Source organism: Cheilinus undulatus, linkage group 8 (genome assembly GCF_018320785.1).
Source record: "Cheilinus undulatus linkage group 8, ASM1832078v1, whole genome shotgun sequence".
NCBI lineage: Eukaryota > Metazoa > Chordata > Actinopteri > Labriformes > Labridae > Cheilinus > Cheilinus undulatus.
Genome location: NC_054872.1, coordinates 27,933,730 through 27,953,996, shown reverse-complemented (window position 1 = coordinate 27,953,996; position 20,267 = coordinate 27,933,730). Strand labels below are relative to the sequence as shown.

Genomic DNA, 20,267 nt, shown 5'->3' with positions numbered 1-20,267 from the left:
AAAATGTCTCAGTTTTGACATCTATGATTCTTAAGTTCTATTGTGAATAACATGGATTTATGAGTTTGGAATTCATTGCATTCAGTTTTAATTTACATTTTACACGGTGACCCAACTTTTTTGGAACTTTAGTTGTAGTCCAAGTTGACCTAAAATGTTTGATATCTGGCTAATTTCTGATGTTTTTGTATGGTTTATGGTTTCTGAAAAATGAGGCTGGATGAAAATGGATGAAAACCGTCTTCATCAATTCATTAAGTCATGTGTTGTTAGTTTAAAAACAAACTCCAGAAGTTAGGCTTCAATGACCTTTATTGTCTAAATACAACTCATGAAATCCAAACATAAAACATCAACAGAGTCTGTACGTCATTGTGACAACATAATCCCACCACGTTTCCATGGAGACAGTATATATAAGATCCTGATTGGTCCATATGTTGCCATAAAAGGCTGCAGTCTTTGCCCAGGTGAGTTTACCTCGTGAAGGAACGAACGTGTCTGCCCCTCCCACCTCCGCTACCTCCCCCACCACTGAACTTGCTTCCCTGAGATCCTCTCCCTCCTCCTCCACTTCCCCCGCCGCCTCCTCCGGCACCTCCGCCGCCTCCTCCTGCACTGAGCCACGAGAGCCCGGCACCTCCTCTTCCTCGTGGAGCTCTGTCACGCGGAGCCAGACGATATGCACCTAAAAAAGAAAAAAAAAAAAGAAAGAAAAAGAATTTAAGTTTCATGTTTATATGTAGAGCAAAATGGGAAAAAAGTGTGTGTAGTTGTGCACTTCATACTTGCTGGTGGTTGTCGAGAGGGCAGTGGTCCACGTGTGAAGTTGCTCTGACCGCCACGGGGTTCACTGTAGGTTCCTCTGTGAGTAACAGCTGGGACTTGTCCGCTCCACGATGAACCACGGCCTCCTTCCCTGCGAGTGTAATTACCTACAGAATAGAAAAGTGAGAATTTGTCTCCCTCTATTGGTGAATAAGCAACACTGATCTGACATCATAATAATTTTTTACATTCACACCACAACTACTTAAGAGTGTAATCACTGAAGAATATAATTCACCTTCACCAAAGAGAAAATATGTGAAGCTATTGTGCAATTTTTTATCACAAATTTCAGCCTCAAGAAGTTGGCACAGGTGATTTTTGTCATTGTGTATGTACCTGAGAGCAGAACACCTTTGGGTTGTGGTGGAGTGAAAAACCGAGTCTGACTGTGGAAGGTGCCTCTGCCTCTGTTTCCAGTAAAGAGTCCTCTTGTGGGAGGTTTAGGTGAGCTTTTAGGGGGCCTTTTAGGGGGTAAAAGTCCAGGAGGAGTTGCAATGTCTTTAAACTCAGCTGCCACAAAGTCATCCACATGCATGCTGGGAGGACGGGAAGTGTTCTGTTTACGCTGGCGGAAAATATCATGGGGTCGGGTGAGATTCTGTCCAAACCCTCCTCGGCCTCCACGTCCGCGAGGCGCTGCCATGATGTGGGCTCTCTTAGCCGGCTCAACATAGTCGGATTTACCGCTAGAGAGAAAACAATTAAGTTATAATAAGTGGTTATAATAAAACAAGACTCAAGATTTCATTCCTCGCTGAAAACACATTTGATAATTTCAAAGTTAAAATACAACCAAAAATCAAATGCCCACCTTGATGTGATAAAGGTCTCATGCTTGTGTTTTCCTAGTCTGAAACCTTTTGGAGGTTTTGTGTGACCAGGAGATGAGGGTTCAGAGAGGAAGGAGCGCTCCAGCTCTGCTTTCAGGTCCAGTTCTGGGCAGCACTCCTGAGCCAGACCCACGAGATCCACCTTTACCTGCAATGCAGACAGGGTGACAATCAGACACATGTAGACAACCTAAAACAGACTGACGCAAAGCTTTTGTGTTTTCATTTAGTAACAGTGTAATATTATATTGCTTTTTATATTTTTCTTATTCTATTTAAGTTCCTTAACAGTAGAAGTGCTGCTGTTTAATAGCCTTTGACTTTTTATAACTGGTTTTTATTTTGCATCAGACCATCATGTCATTTCCTCTTTGTGCAAATCTCCTCTGCAATAAACCCAATTCTCATCCTCATGTTCCCCCAGTTCTTAAGTATTAAACCTATAAATACTGCCTTTGAAAATTAACTCCAAACCGCACATTATTTATCAAGCCTTCATGCTATATTTGCATATACATGTGATGGAAAAAAAATAGGCAGATTTAGGGCAGTAACGGCTTGATACAAGAACTGCCACTATTTCAGAGGAATCCAGGGAGTCTTAACGTGTCTGAACATGAAAATGGATGTGAATTAAGTCAATTAGCATCAAAATTTGAAGGCATCACTGGTTTTTATCAGTTTTTTATAAAACTGCCTGGGGCTTGACTATGTTGCAGCCAAATACTGCACAGAGACTGTCTGTATAATCTTGATAGTGCATGTACATTTGAACACTTACCATGTCAAGATCTGTCTCTATGTCATCAGTTTGGAAAGGAGAGAACCAGAGGGTCTTCAGCTGCTCATCCAGAGCTTCTGACAGAATGAACACAGTCCTATATGTGACAATGAAGAGAACAGAATTTTGTCATTACACTGAGTGTTCCCTCATCTTGCACAACTGGTTAAGAGGCCCATTTAAAAATTATCTTTGATATATTAAGCTCGGGTTTCAACTTCAGTGCACTTAAAAGTTGTGTTTACAGATTTTTTTTGCAGCAATACTTTGTTGAAAGATGTACCTGTGGTTAAACTGAGCTCCAAGTGTCTCTGGCGCTGGCAGAGTGGGCTCAGTGTCAGCCACAGGAGGTGTGTCTGTGACTGTCTCCAGTGTCTGCCTCAGAACAATCACATTCTCCAACAGCGTCTCCAGTGACTCATCCTCCTTACACAGTTTCTGTGGTGAAACACCCAGAAACAGAGTTACAGAAGAAGAAAAAAAAAACTGGCTCTCAAATTTCAAAAAAACATCTGCATGTGTGTGATTTGTACCGTAATCTGTTTCTCTAAAGTCGGGAGTGGATGGGACTCAGAGTCCTCCCACTGCAGCAGAGCTTTCATCTCAGTCCCGGACAGCAGCCGTGGAGGAGTGAAGACAGGCTCTTCACCGGACCCCTGTCCCTCCTCAACACACTGGAATAAAACAGATGACATTGAACATTCATAAAGTAACAACATTTTTTTTTTTTAAGATTTATTTTTGGGCTTTTTTGTGCCTTTATTAGAGAGAGGACGGTAGATGTAGTTGGAAGGGGGGAGAGACATGCAGGGGATGGTGCCACGGCCCAGGATTCGAACCCGGGTCGCCTGCGTACATGGTGTGTGCCTTAACCACTCAACTACCAGCGAGCCCCAGTAACAACAATTTTGAGAAGAAACTTCATCCATATTTCTTGTACTCCTGTTATAAAGCATAAATCTGGCTGTGAACCCAGGTACTGACCATTGTGTCTGTGTTGACGATCTGTCTGAGGAAGTCCAGCAGTGCAGAGAGCAGATCTGCAGAATCCTTATTGAAGTTAAACACTAGTCTCTTCAACAGTGAGTACACACCTGCCCCATGTTTCTTCAGTGCACTGAAACACAGATAGAGTGCCGTCAAAGTCTTGTCTGACTAAGGATAGCATATGTGGGATGACAATAGCACTGATGAGCGAGATTTTACACTTTGAGGTGATAAAGTCCGTAGTCATGCTCAGTGAGGAATGTCAGAGTCCTGATACAGGTGAGTAAGAGCGGCACACTGCTCTCCGAGTTCCCCAAAACCTCCATCAAGGTGCTGCACACCGATGACATCATTTCTCTCCCTGGTAGTGCATTAGCGAGCTGCTCTGCCTCTGACAGACAGCTCTCTCCGTTTGGAGAAACAACCAGAGAAATGTCCTGGAGAAAACAGAGAAACAGATTTCTTCAGCTTTGTTCCTCTTTTAGGGACACGTTGATGTACATTATTGTCATTCCCAATACTATACTACCTACCTGGTCACACAGTGACTGTAATATCGTCCCCACTACTTCGCTGCATTGAAGCTGCTGTTGCAAGGAATGATCAGCAGGAGGGACCAAGAGAGACAGCAGCGAAGGGAACAGATCAGCTAGTTGTTCATCTCCTGATACGGAGCCAGACAGCAGGTGCAGTGCTGCGCTCTTACAAGCTCTCTGTGACACCAGAGCATCCAACAAAGACAGGAGACGCAGGACCTGGCCCCAGCACACACCTTTCCCCTCCGTCCTGTAGTGAGTACATAATAAACACTTACAATTCAACTCACGGCATAAACAGCTAGAAAGAGTTGAGTTTTATTTGTTTTACTCACGGCTGCAGCTCCTCCAGCAGCAGCTCCAGCACAGTCTTCATGATGAGAGTCGCAGTGGGTGAAGACAGATCTGCCAGCTGCACACACATTCTCCTCAGCATGGCCATAAGAGGAGGGCAGCTTGTAGCGCACACACACCTAAATGCCTCTGAAAACACTTTCCACTGGGCTCGTATGTGCATGCTCCATAGCTTCCTTGTGTTTAAAGATACAGCCACATCTTGGACTGAAATCACCTGTGGAGACAAGCATTTACAGTTGCAAGAAAAAGTATGTGAACCCTTTGGGATTTCTTGGATTTCTGCATGAATTGGTCATCAAATGTGTTCTGATCTTCATCTAAGTCACAACAATAGACAAACACAGTCTGCTGAAACTTAGACCACACAAAAATGGTATGTTTTCATGTTTCAATGAACAAACCATGTAAACATTCACAGTGCAGGGTGGAAAAAGTATGTGAACCTTTGGATTCGATAACTGGTTGACCCTCCTTTGGCAGCAATAACCTCAACCAAACATTTCCTGTAGTTGCAGATCAGACCTGCACAACAGTCAGGAGGAATTTTGGACCATTCCTCTTTACAAAACTGTTTCAGTTCAGCAATATTCTTGGGATGTCTGGTTTGAATTGCTCTCTTGAGGTCATGCCACAGCATCTCAGGATGTACAGATCAGATGAGGAGATCAGCGATGAATTACCTGAGTACTCTGCATTGGCAGTGGAAGAGGAAGGAGCTCTGACAGCAACGTCAGACCAGAAAACAGACCCTCAGGAGCTTTCAGCAGTGAACCCAGCACCTCCTTTAGCATCAGAGACCATGTGTTACTGGCCAGAGTCTCCTCTGTGTGAGTCACCTGCACCAAAAACAAACATTTTCTCAAAACAATGACAACTTAGAACCTTTAGCAGAACGTGTCTTGGCAAATAAACAGATGTACTGTATTAAACTCACACACCTCTTCATTAACACCCTGCGTGAATGTGAGCAGTACATCAATGATGAGCGCCTGCACCCTGGTTTCCTCTCCATCTAGACGTCCTGAAGCAGGGATGGAGCACACTATCATATGGAGCGTCACCAACACATTGGCAACACGAGTGTCCCTGAATTGGAAAGCTCCCCCACGCAGCAGTTCCGTCAGCATGGTGCGCAGCAGCCGCAGAGTGCTGATGCATACACTGAGGATCATGCAGCGCTGCGGTGTGGGGCCCATGTGTCCGTGCACACGCCAAGGCTGCAGTAGCACGCTGCACAGCTTCTGTAGGACACGCACACATGTGTCTAGACCCTCACCGGAGAAGAGCTGGACTCCTGCAAGACTCCATTTAAGATCCCTCTGCTGACCTGCAGCAAGGACAAACAGTTTGTAAAAATGTAACCCATGTTATACATGTTATCTTTTCTTCAACCATTTTAGTCAACATTTACAATGAATGTGTTCTTAAATGGCCTAGAGTTAAAATTTAAAGTTTTTGAATACTTGTAACTTAAATTTGCAAAAATGTATTTTTTGATGCACTACATTCCTGCCAGGGGTCTTTTACTCATATCTCACATACAAATTCATTAGTACATTGACGAAAGACGTTATGTGCTGCAAAATTAGGGCAGATAATTATTTTGTTCCATTAAACATGATGTAAACAATGCAGGGCCTAAAATAACTTTCAACAGATTTGCTTTTAAGATAACGGATGTTCATGACACATCAAAGAAAAACACTGTGCATAAGACCATAAATGACACTTAACAACACGAAGATAAATTTTGCTTGTTAATAAGGCCTAAAATAATAAAATATTAGCTAAAAAAATCTTCATTAAAAAAAAGACCACATGAGCTTTAAAAAGAAAGACTGTGTGAGCAGAACTATAAGATAAATCATGTTTGGTGTAGTTACCATCGACAGCAGGTGGGGGGCAAGCAATGTGACCGAGAACCCTGAGAGCAGTGACCAGCCCAGTTCCCTCAGGAGTCAACACATTTTCCACATTCTGAAAGAACAAAAGACAAAAGTTTACAGTGTTATGATGCAGTCTTATTTCCACACAGCTTTGACTCCAATCTGCTTCAGAGCATAAACATTTGAGAGGTTCAAAATTGTAAGTGAAAGTCTGTTTTCCATTAAGATGTAACATATATCGGGAGCCTTTACAAAATTAGATAAAACATCAAGATCAATGTGAAATTTAAAAAAAATGTAATTTTCCATGAGACAAGCTATTTCATTAATGTAAATCAAACTGCTGCAGTACAACAGGACTAAGGCTTTCTAAACTGGAAGCTGTAAAACTTTAGTGAAAATAGTAGAGTAACACATTTTACAAGATCTGAAAACTGTTTTTGGATTGTACAGAAAATCCCCCATGTCCAAGACAGACTATCAGACTATACCACTGTAAAGATTATGTGTCAATCTGCCTAGATCAGGGCGTCCTCACAAACTGAGTGACTGTGCAAGAAGGAGACTAGTGAGAGAGGCCACCTAGGAATACTCTGAAGGAATTACAACTGCCACCCGGGGTCCTTCACCAGTCAAAGCGTTACGGGAGAGTGGCTAAGACAAAGCAACTGTTAAAGTAAATTCAGATTGCATCTAAACTTCAGTTTGTCAAAAGGCATGCGGGAGACTCCATGGTCAAGTGGAAGAAAGTTCTTTGGTCTGATGAGATCAAAATGGTGTTTTTTAGACCATCAGACAAGACACTATTCTTGGCAGAAACCAAACACCACAATCACACCATGCCAACCAGGTATTATGATGGCAGCATCATGCTGCGGGGACACTTCCTTGCAGCCAGCCCTGTATAGCTTGTAACTGTAGAGCTAATATTAATGTGGCGAAATATAGGAAAATCCTGGAGGACAATCTTCCACGGACACTGGCTGAGGAGTTTGTGTCTTTTACATGTTTTATGAAGCAGCAGTGACGCACGGAGTCCATTCAGCTGTCTCTGTTCATCAGCATAGCAGGAGAGCAGCTGTGTGTACGTCTAAGCATGTACAGCAACGCTCCAGTTTGGGACATTAACACCAGCACAAGTTAAAGCTAATTTTGAACTGTCGTGTATAATTTTTAGGAATTTTTTTCCTTTAATGTTCTAATATATTTCTAATACTTTTTGTGTTTATTTGAAAATTCACAGTAAAATATACCTTAAAGAAGATAGAAATACCTAGCTTTTATAATGAAATTTTCTTACCCTTGAGATTGTCCTGAGTAAGCTGTGCAAATCTTAATTGAAGTGCTCTTTGATAGCCTGTTTCCTGTGTGTTATGGTAGGATCCCTGCATTAAACATTATAGATATCTCATCTTCAGCTGCCCAAACACTGCCAACTTCAGAGATTTATCACTCAGTGAATTAAAAAAAGACTGAGGAGTTATTAGGCCTGCCTGCAGGTGATACAGAAAGATTAAAGCTGGAATCATTACTGAGAATGAAAGCGTAGTGAAAAGTTGCTTCATTTGAGCTTTATACATCGAGTGAGGGATTTGTACCTGTTTGATGTAGTCTATGAGGGTGGGAATGCTGCCAATCTCAAAGCGAAGTTTGTCCAGAGGCTCCAGCCATTTGCTCAGCTCTTAAGTTAAATTTAGAGAACATCAAAAGATCAGTGATCAACAAGAAAACCCCATGCAGCAAATAAATTTAATGCTACATCAGGAATACTTACCCTGTAACTTGGCATTGGTGTCATCAGCCTTAGATACGGTGAGAAGTGGAGCAGAATATTGTTCCATCATCCTCAGTTCATTAGAGCTCTGCACCACAACTAACACCAGCATACAGGCGTAGTTGTACGTCACGGTTTTTCGTGCTTTGGCCTCACTGCAAGAATAGAAAGAATAAAGTAAGCAGTGTGCATCAGCATGAAATAAAAGTAGGTCAAATAAAATAAAGAAGGCAACCGTACCCTTGCCCGTCCTTGCTGCTGTGGTGCTGCAGCAGGGTGACCAGGCAGGACAGGTTATTGTCTAAACTGAGAACATGGGCCACAGCACTGCGACCAGTCTGCGTGAACGTCATCAGGTAGAGTGCGTGAAGCATGCCAAGAACCTCTGCATTGTCCCCTTCCTCCAATCCAGCTCCCCCGTCTCCTCCTGCGGCTACGTGGCTCATGAGTTCAGACACACCCTGCAGGGCGTGCAGCGCTTGCATCAGCCACACACTGAAGCCCTCTTCACCAAACCCCGGTCCTGTGAGGCTTCCTTCTCCCCCTGTAAAGGTGGTTTCCTCGATCTCAGCTTCTGTCATCGAAGCCAGGAGGCGCAGGAGTAGACTCGAAGGAGCGGGCTGGGCGAGGAGGAAGAGCAGACCTGACTGGGTGAGTGACAGGAAGCGGAGGATGTCTCTGACTGCCTGGGTTACACCGAGGTGACCAGCTGCTGCGGCTGCTGACAAAACCACTGATGCGCTCTCTAGAAAATGGCATGCGTGCATGTACCTGAGAGAGGAAAGAGCACATCACTGTTTAAAGTCTTTCTGGACTTCTGATAAGGAGAGGTCATGGTGTTTGAATGTTTACCTGTACAGTGTTGGGTACGGGTCGTCCCTCTCCTGTGGACCTGTTATTCTAGAAGTAGTGGGGAAGGCTTTCCCAGGTGGCTGAACCATGCAGTTAGGGGCCGTCTCAAGCAGGTGATTCAACTCCTCCAAAACCCCAGCCAGCCTATCGAGCTCTGCCTCACTCACAGGGGAGGGACTCTGTGATGTGTCCTCCTCCATGGGGCTCTCAGCCTCCTCTATTTCCTCCTACATTAGACAATGCATTGTGATGATTCAAAAGTAGTGTTCAGAGTAAACAAGAGGAAAAAATCTGTGCGATTGTGTCTACCTGCTGTGGTTCACTCCAAGCCGCTGCTGCTCTCTGTAGGTCAACGAGAACCTCATACATATGGCATTTCTGCAGTATAGCATTGCCTGCAGTTATGACCCTGACTGTTTCTTCACGCAGGAACAGCTGGACCAAACGCTATAGAGGGCAAACAATAGAGGGCGAAACAAACAATAATTAAAAAACTGTTTTTTTGGTGCGCTTGTACTTTGTAGTACATTTTAGAGCAGTACTTTTATTTCGATTTTTAAAAGTTTTTAACCAGAGTGACTATACTTTATACTCCGTACACTTACATGAGCACAATACTTGTACTTTTCCCGCCTCTGTTGAGTTGCTTTTAACCCTTAAATTGAAATTTAACTCTATTCTTAGTGGAATCTGTCAGTGTTGGAGTCATCCGACAGTGTTGATCCACCAGTGTAAATTCAACTGTGTAAAGAGCCATTGATCTAAGCTCTCATCACTGTGATTTCAGATCTGGGGGGCGTGTGACAGAGTGTTCAGAGGTTTTTCATATGCCTTTAGTTCTGTTTAGATGTTACCTGTTGTATAGTGAACTCTGCTGGGGTTCTTTTGGTCATGTTTCTGGTGGATTGTTGATTTTCTTGTTGGAAGACACATTTGCACCATGACTGAAGTTATCCACAGAGTTAGAGTTTCTGCCTGTGAGTTCAGGTGCTAAAAAAAAGGCGTATAGTGCTTCCCTACCACAGGTTTTCAGGACTTACTGCAACTCTGTCATATTGTAAAATATTTAACACATTCAAAGGCGCTAAATTCAACTATATGTGTTTAACACTTTCAGTTTTGCTGTGTATTTAGCTTTATTACAGAGGTGCAACTTTCCTTGAACAACATGGTTGGAGATCTATTTTCCTGTTGTTGAGAAAAACAGGGAAAGTTCATATTTTGCTGTAAAACTCCTCGCTAGCTACTCAGTATTTTAAGTAAACTTTCAATTAAATAATTTTAACCTTAACTTGAGTAGATTTTTAGACTAGTCATTTTACTTTAACTTGAGCTATATCTTTTCCACCTCTGGTCTTTGGTAAAAGTGTTTATGCTTTTGCTGTATCATCTTGGTATGAGCTACAACATCACCACAAACTAATGTACAGTATTAGTTTGGGATATTTCAAAATCAGAATTAAGGAACACTTGACCTTTGTATGCAAACATTTTTCTGCTGAAAGCTGCTGGTTTGTTGACTTTATTATGTTCTGTTGTTTTTCATGTGTATGGAGATTTATGCATCTCTGGGAAGGGAGTCCACATGATTTTATCGATTAGATGCCATTATCGATTCTGCTTACTGATTCAATTCTTTATCGATTCCATTATCATTTCCTTTCTGTAATGTTCTTTTCTGGAAAAAGTAAACTATACAGGTTTTTACTTTTAAAAACTTAATTTTTATTAAGCCTTTTTCTATCTCAACACTGAACAAGATGTATACCACCGTCAGTGAGAGTCAGTGATGAGTTCGTTCAGAGAGCTAGGATCTCTGAACATATTAAAACATTGGAATCTTGTAAAAAAGATGCATGCTTGGCATGAACTCACTGTCTGACAGAAGTTTCACATTGCACTGTTCATGTCATTTTTGGAGAAATAAGCCACACTTTCAACCACTTTTGCCTGTTTTGTGACGGTCTGCCATGTTTACTTCCCCATTTTTCTGTTCTTGTTCGTGCTGACTGACCATGTTTTTCAAGGCATGTGGAAGTGAGGTATCAATAAGAGAATTGTTAAGATTAAATGTAAATGAAGTCAATGGATTAAACCAACTGGAACCATTTCTCCATTGGAACAGATGATTCCCATCATCTATTCTGTGGGAATACCCATAGTTAAATAAATTTTAAATAAAATAAATTCTGTTCATAATAATAGTTGAACTGTGAGATGAATTTTCAAGGTCTTTTTATCCCTTTCTTCTGAGGAGAAAATGTTTAAAACTAGGATTGAGGTTGAAGCTGTTTTGCTTTTCTTCTTCAAATATCTGTATATAATGAAAAGGTTAAAAAAGGTTTGATCTCCACATTTGTATAGCTTGTGGTGCTAACCTGGTAGCCGCTTTTCTCTGCCTCCCCTGTATGCAGAAAGGCTTCCACACCGGCTGGAGTGCTTGTCAGAGCTCCCAGAGCTCTCAGGAGACTGAGTTTCAGTGTGGAGGACACGTGATCTGCATGGAGCAGCTCCAGTAGCACGTCCAGGGCTCCTTCACGCAGCAGCACCGTGAGGCCTTGAGGGCAATCTGCTAGACATGAAGCCAGCTTTGCACCAGCTTTCAACTGCCTCAGGTTAATAGCAATGGGCTGTGTAAGTGCGATCTCCATACTCAGAGCCTGAAGTGCCCACTGGACTAAAACTCCAACAGTCCTCTCCATCTCTTGCTCTCCTTGTTTAAGTAAATGAGCCAACCCTTTAGTCAGGATTCCAGGAGCCTCTTCCACAGCAGTAACCCAGCGAGGATCTCGTTCTTCACCAATGCTTGCTAGCAACTCTCTCAGCTGAGACACAGCCTCAGCTTCTTCTCCACCGGCTGGCTCTTCTGTTCCACCAGTGTCCATTGGTTCCTCCACAGAGGCCTTCTCGAACTGGGTGTCGAAGCGAGTCTTGTATGGGGGTGTGAAGTAAAGCATGGGTCTGAGTTCTCGTTCATATGGATCATACTGGACCGGTGGGACAGATGCCAGGTCCTCAGGAGTGTAGTCCATGTCGAAGCTGGGCAGCTTGAAGCTACCGTTGTCAAGATCGTCCTCATCGCTGGAGATCTGCTCGTAGCCGTCATCACCTGTGAGGAGGAGGAGTAAATGAAGGAGGAAGTCTGATGAATAACGATCTTTAATAAAGAATCTTGAAATTATTTTAAAAAATCATAAAATATATGTGTTAAAATGAAAAAACAAAAAACTAACGAGGAGGCAAGAAGCTACTTCATGTTCCCTTGCTTTTATCACAAACGTCCACTCACACATGGCAGCATCAGTCCAAACATGCAGGTTAAGTTGACATGCAGGATGTGATGACAGCACAAGCATCAGCCAAGACTCTGTGAGTGGTAAACCTGCACATGGCAACTTATGAAGGGTCATCATAAGCCTTCAGAGCAGCCTGGGTCAGACTAGCTGAGCGTTTGAGAATCCAGCTGTTGCAGATGGAGGCAGCATGCTTTGAGCAGAGCACACACACGCTCTCCAACTGTCACTCAGTCCCAAATGGACCCTGCTCCCGCGGCCCCCTGGGAAGCCTGATGAGTTTGATGCACCAAAGGGGGTCAGGGTCTGGCATCCATTTGGGATTGTGGACTATCCTACTCTCACAAAATAACTCCCTACCTTCCTCCATCTCCTCTTCCTCGTCCTCACCCTCATCTTCCTCTTCCTCTTCTTCTTCCTCGTCTTCAGGGATGCTCCCTTCAGTCCTTACATCTTCCTCCTCCTCTGGCTCCTCCTCTTCCTCCTCCTCACCTTCTTCCTCTTGTTCGACATCTGAATAAGCCTCATCAGCAGGCAGTGAACGTTCAGGTGAGACGGCCTCCAGGTAGTCATCTCGGCCCTGGCAGGGCTCTTCTTTGAGTATATCCACTGTGAATGGAGGACAAGAGAACAGTGTCATGGGACACATATAAACAAGCTAACTATAAATTTATACAGATCGTACTGATGTTTCTGCATGTTTCAGCCTGTGTCTTTACATGAATATCAACTAAATCTGTACACTTTTCATTTATACATATGTGCTCGAGGGCAGCCACTTTCACTAATTTCAGTACGCAATCAGCGTGCAAAGACTTGCTTATATGTACCCGGCTGTCATGAACATTATGTGCCGTTAACCTCTACAAGAACATATCGACACAGGCTGTGAAACCCCTTTAGGTAACTAAGGAACATATGGTATAGTAGTGCCTTAGGCTCCCTGTGATAATTTGTCAAGCATTCTTCACTATTTTTTTCTTATTGTAATAAAATAAACAAATAAATTAAACAGGTCTTTGTGACAGAGATGCACCTTTAGTGGAACTTAGGACCAGTGCTAATGTTTCAGCCAAATACAAATGAGGACACTGGTGTTATTTTCATTATTTCTTCATGAATGTTCATAGAAGTGCTAATTCTGTACTGAGATATCACTGGAACATTTCTTACAAACTGCATGTTATTGTATCACAGAACTGGGTTCAGACTACATTTTCTTTTCTTTTTGACCATGAAAACAGATCATCCAGCAAGGAACTTTTTCATTTGTTCAACTTGTTTTTGTTTTTCCTGTCTTTCCTGCACATATCTAAACCCCAATTTTTATGGTTGCTTTTGTAATAAATATGTACTGTATGTGCACAAATAAAAAAACATTAATAATAAAATTTTTTAAAAGGGACTCCTCTTGCCTTGTATAAACATCATCTCTGAATCACCAGCTGCATGGTAATAGTGATTCGTAGGAATGGGTGGTAATACATTAATATATTCAGGGGATTGAAAAATAGCAACAGTATTGCTGTAATTACCGTCATGAAGATGATGCTGTGTAATGAGCTAATGTTTATGATAAATGCCTTAATAATATGTGCCTTTCTCCTCCAGCAGCATCACTTCCTATGTGTGAAGAGGACTAAAATTTGACAAATAAAATCCTGCTAATGATTTCAGGCAAATTTGGAAAACATCCAACACACAGGTATAGCAATACTGGTGCTGCGGGTGCGTAATTACTTGTGCGCATCATGGTCTGGCAACAGCACCATCAGCTGTAATGTAATACAAGGAAACGTGAGCTTAAAAACATTTTTGTTCTTCTTTCTGTGTGTAGATCGGTGATGAAAAATGAAGAAGTTTAGGCTTTTAATAACCATAGGTGCTGCATGCTGCAGCAGCAAAATCAAGCACAATTAAACCAGCAACAATTAAAAAGAACATTTTAATTTAATGACCTCAGTTTTTGCTCTCTTTCTGCAGTAGGTGATGAGATTATAAATCCCAACCCCTGATGGTGATTTTTGGAGCAGTAGAGGGAGGGATAAAGCTCTCCTGTTCTAACAAATATGCCATTGCTTTTGCATCTCTGGTTGTCTGTCGTCTCATTTTGCTTAATAGGAAGAGTAAAACCTCACCTACTTTTACTCAGAGGATCTGCAAGTTGATGATTTTTTTGAACTTTGAGAAAATCAGATATTCATGCAAGTCTGCCAAGAAATACAAGATGACTTGGTCCTAATTTTTACCACATCAAAACTTTAACACTGCTTTGAGATGTCAGGCTTTTCTGTCACTCCTTTGACATTTCAATGACATTTCAGCTGCATGAGATTGTGAAACGTGATATGTCATTTGTTCTCCAGTAATACTGTGTACCACAAATCTGAGCATCAGTACTATTTATAAATTTATTTCATTTCTTTGTTATTATCATTAATATTATTGCTCCCTGTTTGATTTATTTATTCATTGTTTTATGCTGTTTTACTGTATTTTACTCCCGTATTCCTGTTTTTTTTTTTTTTTTACTTCTGAGGGGTGAGGGAGGGGCTGGAACCTATATGTCATGACCTTTCTTTTTTATCAATGTATGCTATTTTGTATATGGACAAAAGGGTAAATACAATTTGAAAAAAACAAAAAAACAAACAAAAAAAACACGTAAAGCAATCTTTACCCCCTCCTATGTGTAACATAGATGAACTTAATTGGCTATTTTAGGCCCTGAAATAGTCCGTAACTTTTTATAAGCTTCCTATAAGGTGAACTTGCTGCAGGATGAAGTGTACTAGGCTGTGTAACATGGAAATTATTATAATTAAGGCACATTTTTATCAGTTTAGAAGCACACAGAACATTTATATATATTCTTAAATACTGTATGAAAATAGTCATGGATTATTATTTTAAATTTACTCTTAATAATGGGTGAAAAGAGAGCACAGTAGCTATAATGCACAGAAAGAGAGCGAGAGAAAAGGGAGACAAAGGATCATTTCATCCTGTTGTAACTCTGCTAACCTGTAAGGCATGAAGCAATGCTACAGATGCTCTTCTCTCCAGACAAATTATCTAACAGCTCTGTTTTACATTCTTTAGCCTATTTTCTGCACTACAGTGTATGGTATATAGTTATCATAGGTGTAGTTATCAAATCAAAGCAGGGTTGCATATCTGATAAATCTCTGATTACCTTAAACTGGAACACAAACCATGATTGCCATATTTATCTATTTATTTTCATTTTAATGTTTCATAGGATTATCATAACATTATCCATATAAGGCAATAGTTATTTTTCAGAAGTATCACCAAGACGATGTTCCAGAATCATCTGTCTCTGCTGATAGTTTAAGATTTGACAGTGGGCTGTATAATGTGATATCACAGAAGAGATTTAGAGTTCTTACCTGTCACCTGGACCTGCTCTTCATCATCATCATCCGGGGGTGGTGGTCCAGGTGGAGTTCGAGGCCCTCTGGGTGCTGGTCTGGGAGGACTTCCATTGTACTGGTCGTCTTTTTCCCACTCTGGAAGAAGCACAGTGCAGCAGATTTATAGTTTCACCAACAGAATAGTGAGAGTCAAAGGTTTAAGTTTCAGGAGGTTGTGGTGAAGATGAGTGCATTTATGTAGTTTCACTCTAATGCTGCCAACCTTGCTTACTGATTCTCTTGGGCCCGCTTGGCTGTTGAGGGGGTGGTGGGGGTGGGGGTGGGGGTGAGCCTTGGTCATGTCCATGTGATCGCTCTGCTGTCCCGTATACTGCTAAAGTCAGACTGGTGTACCAGCCACGCAGCACGAGGCCATCTGTGTTAACCTGCACACACAGAAATGTTTAGTTTTTCAGCACTTCAATAAAGAGAAGAGATAAAATACACATGATTTGTTTTATTTACCTTTCCACTGGGCCTGAACACAATGGACTTGTTCTCATCATACTCCAAGCTGTGGGTGAAATAAAAGGCAGGTCAGATTAGAGCATCAGAGGTCGATGTGTCCTTACAGGCATGTTTTTGTCATTGCTCTGGGACATATTTTTTCATAAATTTACATTATCTGCAATAAAGCTTGGCAGCAGACAGTTAAATCTTAGATAAACCTCTTTATTTCAGGACAAAACCAATGTATGATCATTTCTTAGAGCAAATACTGATGTTACAAATTATTTTCGGTATGTTCTCAATCCTCAGGCTGAAATTGAGACTGCCTGACAGTTTCACTTTTTCAAATCTTCTTTATAAATTAAACAAAGAATAAAAAAGGATATGCTTTGTCTTTGGCACTTATAATTAATCCCAGGAAACACAGCATAGCTTTAAGGGCTCTTAAAACAAAAGGCTCACAGAAGGAGGCAGAAATCCAACACAGATCTCAGTCATATGTCTGCACATATAACATTAAAGCAAATGCAAAATGTGGTGAAAAAAAATCATTTTGCTGCAATATTGAGGTTGTATCTGGTTTGTCAATACTCTGCTGACCTGACTGGATAGGCTAATTTGGATCATTGGATCGAGAGCTGCTTGTCTAAAAATACTTAATTTAATTTTTCTTTTATGACATAAGTAAGATATTTAAATACTAGCCTGACTGGTTTGGAAAACAACTACTCCAGACTTTCCCAGCAGAGATAATAACCTGGGTGTGTCGTATTTACAGTTTACAAAACTCTTACACATCGCACGCCTTTCAGTGGAAATTTATACTTGGGTGCAACAGTGCACGCCTCTGTTATTATGAGGTCAGACTAAAAACATGTAACTCAAGTGCTGAACCACTTGTCATCTTAGTTTTGTGCCACTTGGGGTGACACTTGGCTGGGTGGGGCTCAGTTTCTGGAGAGACCAGTTAACCAGCATAGGAACAAAGAAACCTGAATCTGGGTGGGTTTGGGAGATTAGGGCTTGGATGCTACTGTGACTGGTTCTACAGGTGAGATGGATATCAGTATCTCAAGGACTTTGAGGAAATCCTCCTGACCTGCCCAGTCGATGAAACGTTGGGTTGTTGGGTTTGGTGACATTGTTGAAGAACAGCTCCAACTGGAAGGCATGAGGAGACGTCTCCCTAGAAACACACACACAGTCATTAATGCAGGGGAATTAATCCCGTTTCAATTTTGATCACAATTTAGCTTCCCACAATCATGAAAACAAGATAATCATGATCAAACGATTGCTATGCCACATGATGTTACCCTCATTTTGTCCATAGCATTTGCCATGTACTAACTGTTTCCATGGTTACTGTGGCATTTTGGCCATGAAAGTAATTCTTTCTGTTTATACATTTTTCATTGTCAATCATTATTTTTTTTTACATGAATAGTAAAGTTAATCAAAGTTCTTAACCATAATTTTAACCTCTACACAGTGTACAATGTTCAGATATGGATGACTGCAAAAAATATGTAAATTATAGGATATGATTATTATGGGGTCAAATAAACAAGTTTCTAAAACATAACTGAATCTAATTACAGTGCAGTAGTATGCAGTGTCAATATGGTGCTTGTGGTGATGGTGTTTGAGAGGTGGGATAACACGGAGGATGACAACAAATTTAGAGTTTTACCAGGTGATCGGTGTCAACAGTGTGTTTTCTGTGCCGGACTACATCTCTCAGAGATGTATGACCACTCTTTACTTGCGCTTTCGTTGTCCATGAGAGGAGATCATTTCAGCCACCCAACCATAAAGTGCTGTTAAACTACAAACAAGCTATTACTATTTCGCCACTCTGTCACTGTTGTTATATGACCTAATTAGCTCAGTGGGTAGTGCAGGCGCCAACACAGAGGCTGAAGGCCTCGACGTACTGGCCATGGGCTTGATTCACAATCTTGGTGCTGTCGGTGCATGTCTTTCCCCACTCTCTCTCTCCATATTTCCTGTCTCTCTTTACCTGTCTAACCATAACAAAGGCAAATAAGCCCCCTCAAACTATTTTAGAAAAGTAAGCACTGCATTAAAAATGCTTGAAAATGTCAAATCTGTTATAATATTTTGGTTAGTCTGGATGTTATGCTCTGCTGGTTAAGATAAACCTTACATCTCTGTGGTGCAACCAAACAATAACAAAACTTAATTTACAACTCAACTGGTTTAAGCATAGGATTTAGTGTAGAATTTACACCATAACTAAGCTGGACTCCAGTTATCTGGAAAAAAACAGGACTGATCTAATGTTTGTCATGTTTTGAGTATTGTAAATATAGCTGACACAGGTTTAGAATCAAAACTCCTCAAACTTTGATGATGGATTGACCAAAAAGTTTAGAACAAACTTCAACACATATTACAACACAACAAAAATACATAGATGTATCCCTGTCTGTAAAACTATTCAGTATTGATATCAAGTTTCATTTGTTTCAACATAGTTTATTTAAAATACCTCTATGAATTTTAACTCTTGATAATTTACCATATTCTCTAAAAATGTAGCATAATAAACAGTTGCTATAATTGGTTTCTTCACCTACATCATGAAACTGAACGCCCAAATATGTCTTGATAAAACAATTTTAACCTTATTACAAAATTCAGCAGAGGATTTCTTTATAAATTTGTACTAAAATACATCTAGTAAGGATGCCAATAATGGTAATGACAGATTTTAGCGGACTGTGTTAATTATTGTCACCAATATATCAGGTCTAAATTAAGGATGAAAAGATGCATTGATAAGCCAGTATTGGCCCTTTGACAACCATGGGCCATCAGCAACTAATTTATATATATGGGCATAAACCAGCGTAAGCAGCAGATGTTTATCATGTAAATCTAATGTTTAGCACAGATAACAGCTAATTCAGAGGATGGATTTATTATTGAGCAGAAGATGTGACCTCGTTGACAAACTCTGATCTGTTTCATTCTCAAACGTAAGAGAAATTGTTTACACCTCAAGAAGTACTGAAAAAGCGTCTTCTTCAGTATCAGCCATCAGCTGAAATATTTTCAAACATCAGTGTGGGCATCTGCCCTGATTCTTACACTCCGTGCATCTACAGTAAATATCCCCTACTGTAAATATTCTCTAACCTCTATTGGCTGTCAATATAGGCGTATTTAAGAATACGTTTGTCAAGTACCGTCTATCCGTACTGACTAGAGTTTTAAGGTGTCCTTACCCAAAAGCTCTGTTGTCAGGTAAGTTGCTGTGCGCTTTGATTCCAGGAGGAATGACCCTCACCTCTGTAATCAGCACCCCGCAGGGAAACCTCACCACATCAACGTTTGTAAGCTGAGGAGCAGAAACGACGGCATTTATACCAACATTCAGATGGTAACAGGGTATAAGCAGACAAAGCCAACACAACAACGCTGCTTGATCTGAACAGAGCAGACAGCGTAGCTGCTCCTCTGAAGGTAAACATGATCATGATCAGGGATATTATCAACAAATGTAGCATTAGCAACTTGGCTAACTAGCAAACACACTGCGCAAGGATGCAAAACAAAACAATTACGTTTTAAAAATGGTATTTTATATCAAGTTCATCTGATGTGTTGGTGCAGTTAAGCCAATAACAGAGGGGATGTATTGTACAGTAAAAGCGGTGAAAATAGCGATATAATAACATCCATGATGCAGCTGCTAATGTTAGCAAAGTTGACTTCGTTGGCTTGGAAGTTGAGCGTCTTTCTCTTTAACTACATAATTTACCCGATCGGAGAATGAAATAGCATGCAGATTACTCTAGAGCGAATACACAATAGAGTTGCGAGGGTGAGGAGAGTTACCTCTGCACTCTGGTGCTTAAACGTGTCAAGAAAAAGAAGCTCCGTTGAGGCGTCCCCCGCCATAGCTTTTTACTGTCCGTGACACCGGGGGTAAACTTCCGCGTTGGTGTTTACTTCCGGAGCATGCCATCTAAGTCGCGGGCGCTCGGACTTAAACATGGATAATTAAATGAATGCGTTACGTCACGCCGATGTATTAAGTTTATAATGATGATACAACCAATAAACGTTAAAATAATAAGTGAGTTAGGTTTACAAATTAAAAATCACAATAGTATCGAAATTAAAGGTTTATATAGGTTCTAATAGACGGGTGTGATATAAATACTGCTTATTCCATTCTAAAAAGTTACTTTCGAGCTTGTTTATTTTAAATTGACTGATAA

The 20,267-nt window shown here is 41.0% G+C and overlaps 1 protein-coding gene across 3 annotated transcripts; it reads right to left on the bottom strand.

The window, feature by feature from the left end:
* Nucleotides 1-305: 305 nt before the first annotated feature.
* Nucleotides 306-19,993, bottom strand: virma (vir like m6A methyltransferase associated). 3 transcript variants are annotated; one of them, XM_041793869.1, is made up of 27 exons: nt 19,882-19,993; nt 19,269-19,381; nt 17,114-17,200; nt 16,030-16,078; nt 15,788-15,950; nt 15,541-15,660; nt 12,488-12,736; nt 11,213-11,943; nt 9,144-9,281; nt 8,835-9,061; nt 8,223-8,753; nt 7,983-8,137; nt 7,807-7,889; nt 6,206-6,299; nt 5,261-5,649; nt 5,003-5,158; nt 4,301-4,536; nt 3,963-4,215; nt 3,649-3,866; nt 3,427-3,559; nt 2,976-3,116; nt 2,726-2,880; nt 2,443-2,539; nt 1,643-1,809; nt 1,168-1,517; nt 789-935; nt 306-688 (listed from the first exon to the last, which is right to left on the bottom strand). In XM_041793869.1, exons 1-27 carry the CDS (start codon nt 19,942-19,944, stop codon nt 477-479), a joined length of 5,457 nt encoding a protein of 1,818 aa, XP_041649803.1. In that variant the 5' UTR covers nt 19,945-19,993; the 3' UTR covers nt 306-476. The 3 variants fall into 3 exon arrangements, with proteins under 3 accessions (XP_041649803.1, XP_041649805.1, XP_041649804.1); XM_041793871.1 differs by having other exon boundaries at nt 12,518-12,736; XM_041793870.1 differs by having other exon boundaries at nt 15,797-15,950.
* Between the last annotated feature and the right edge of the window lie 274 nt (nt 19,994-20,267).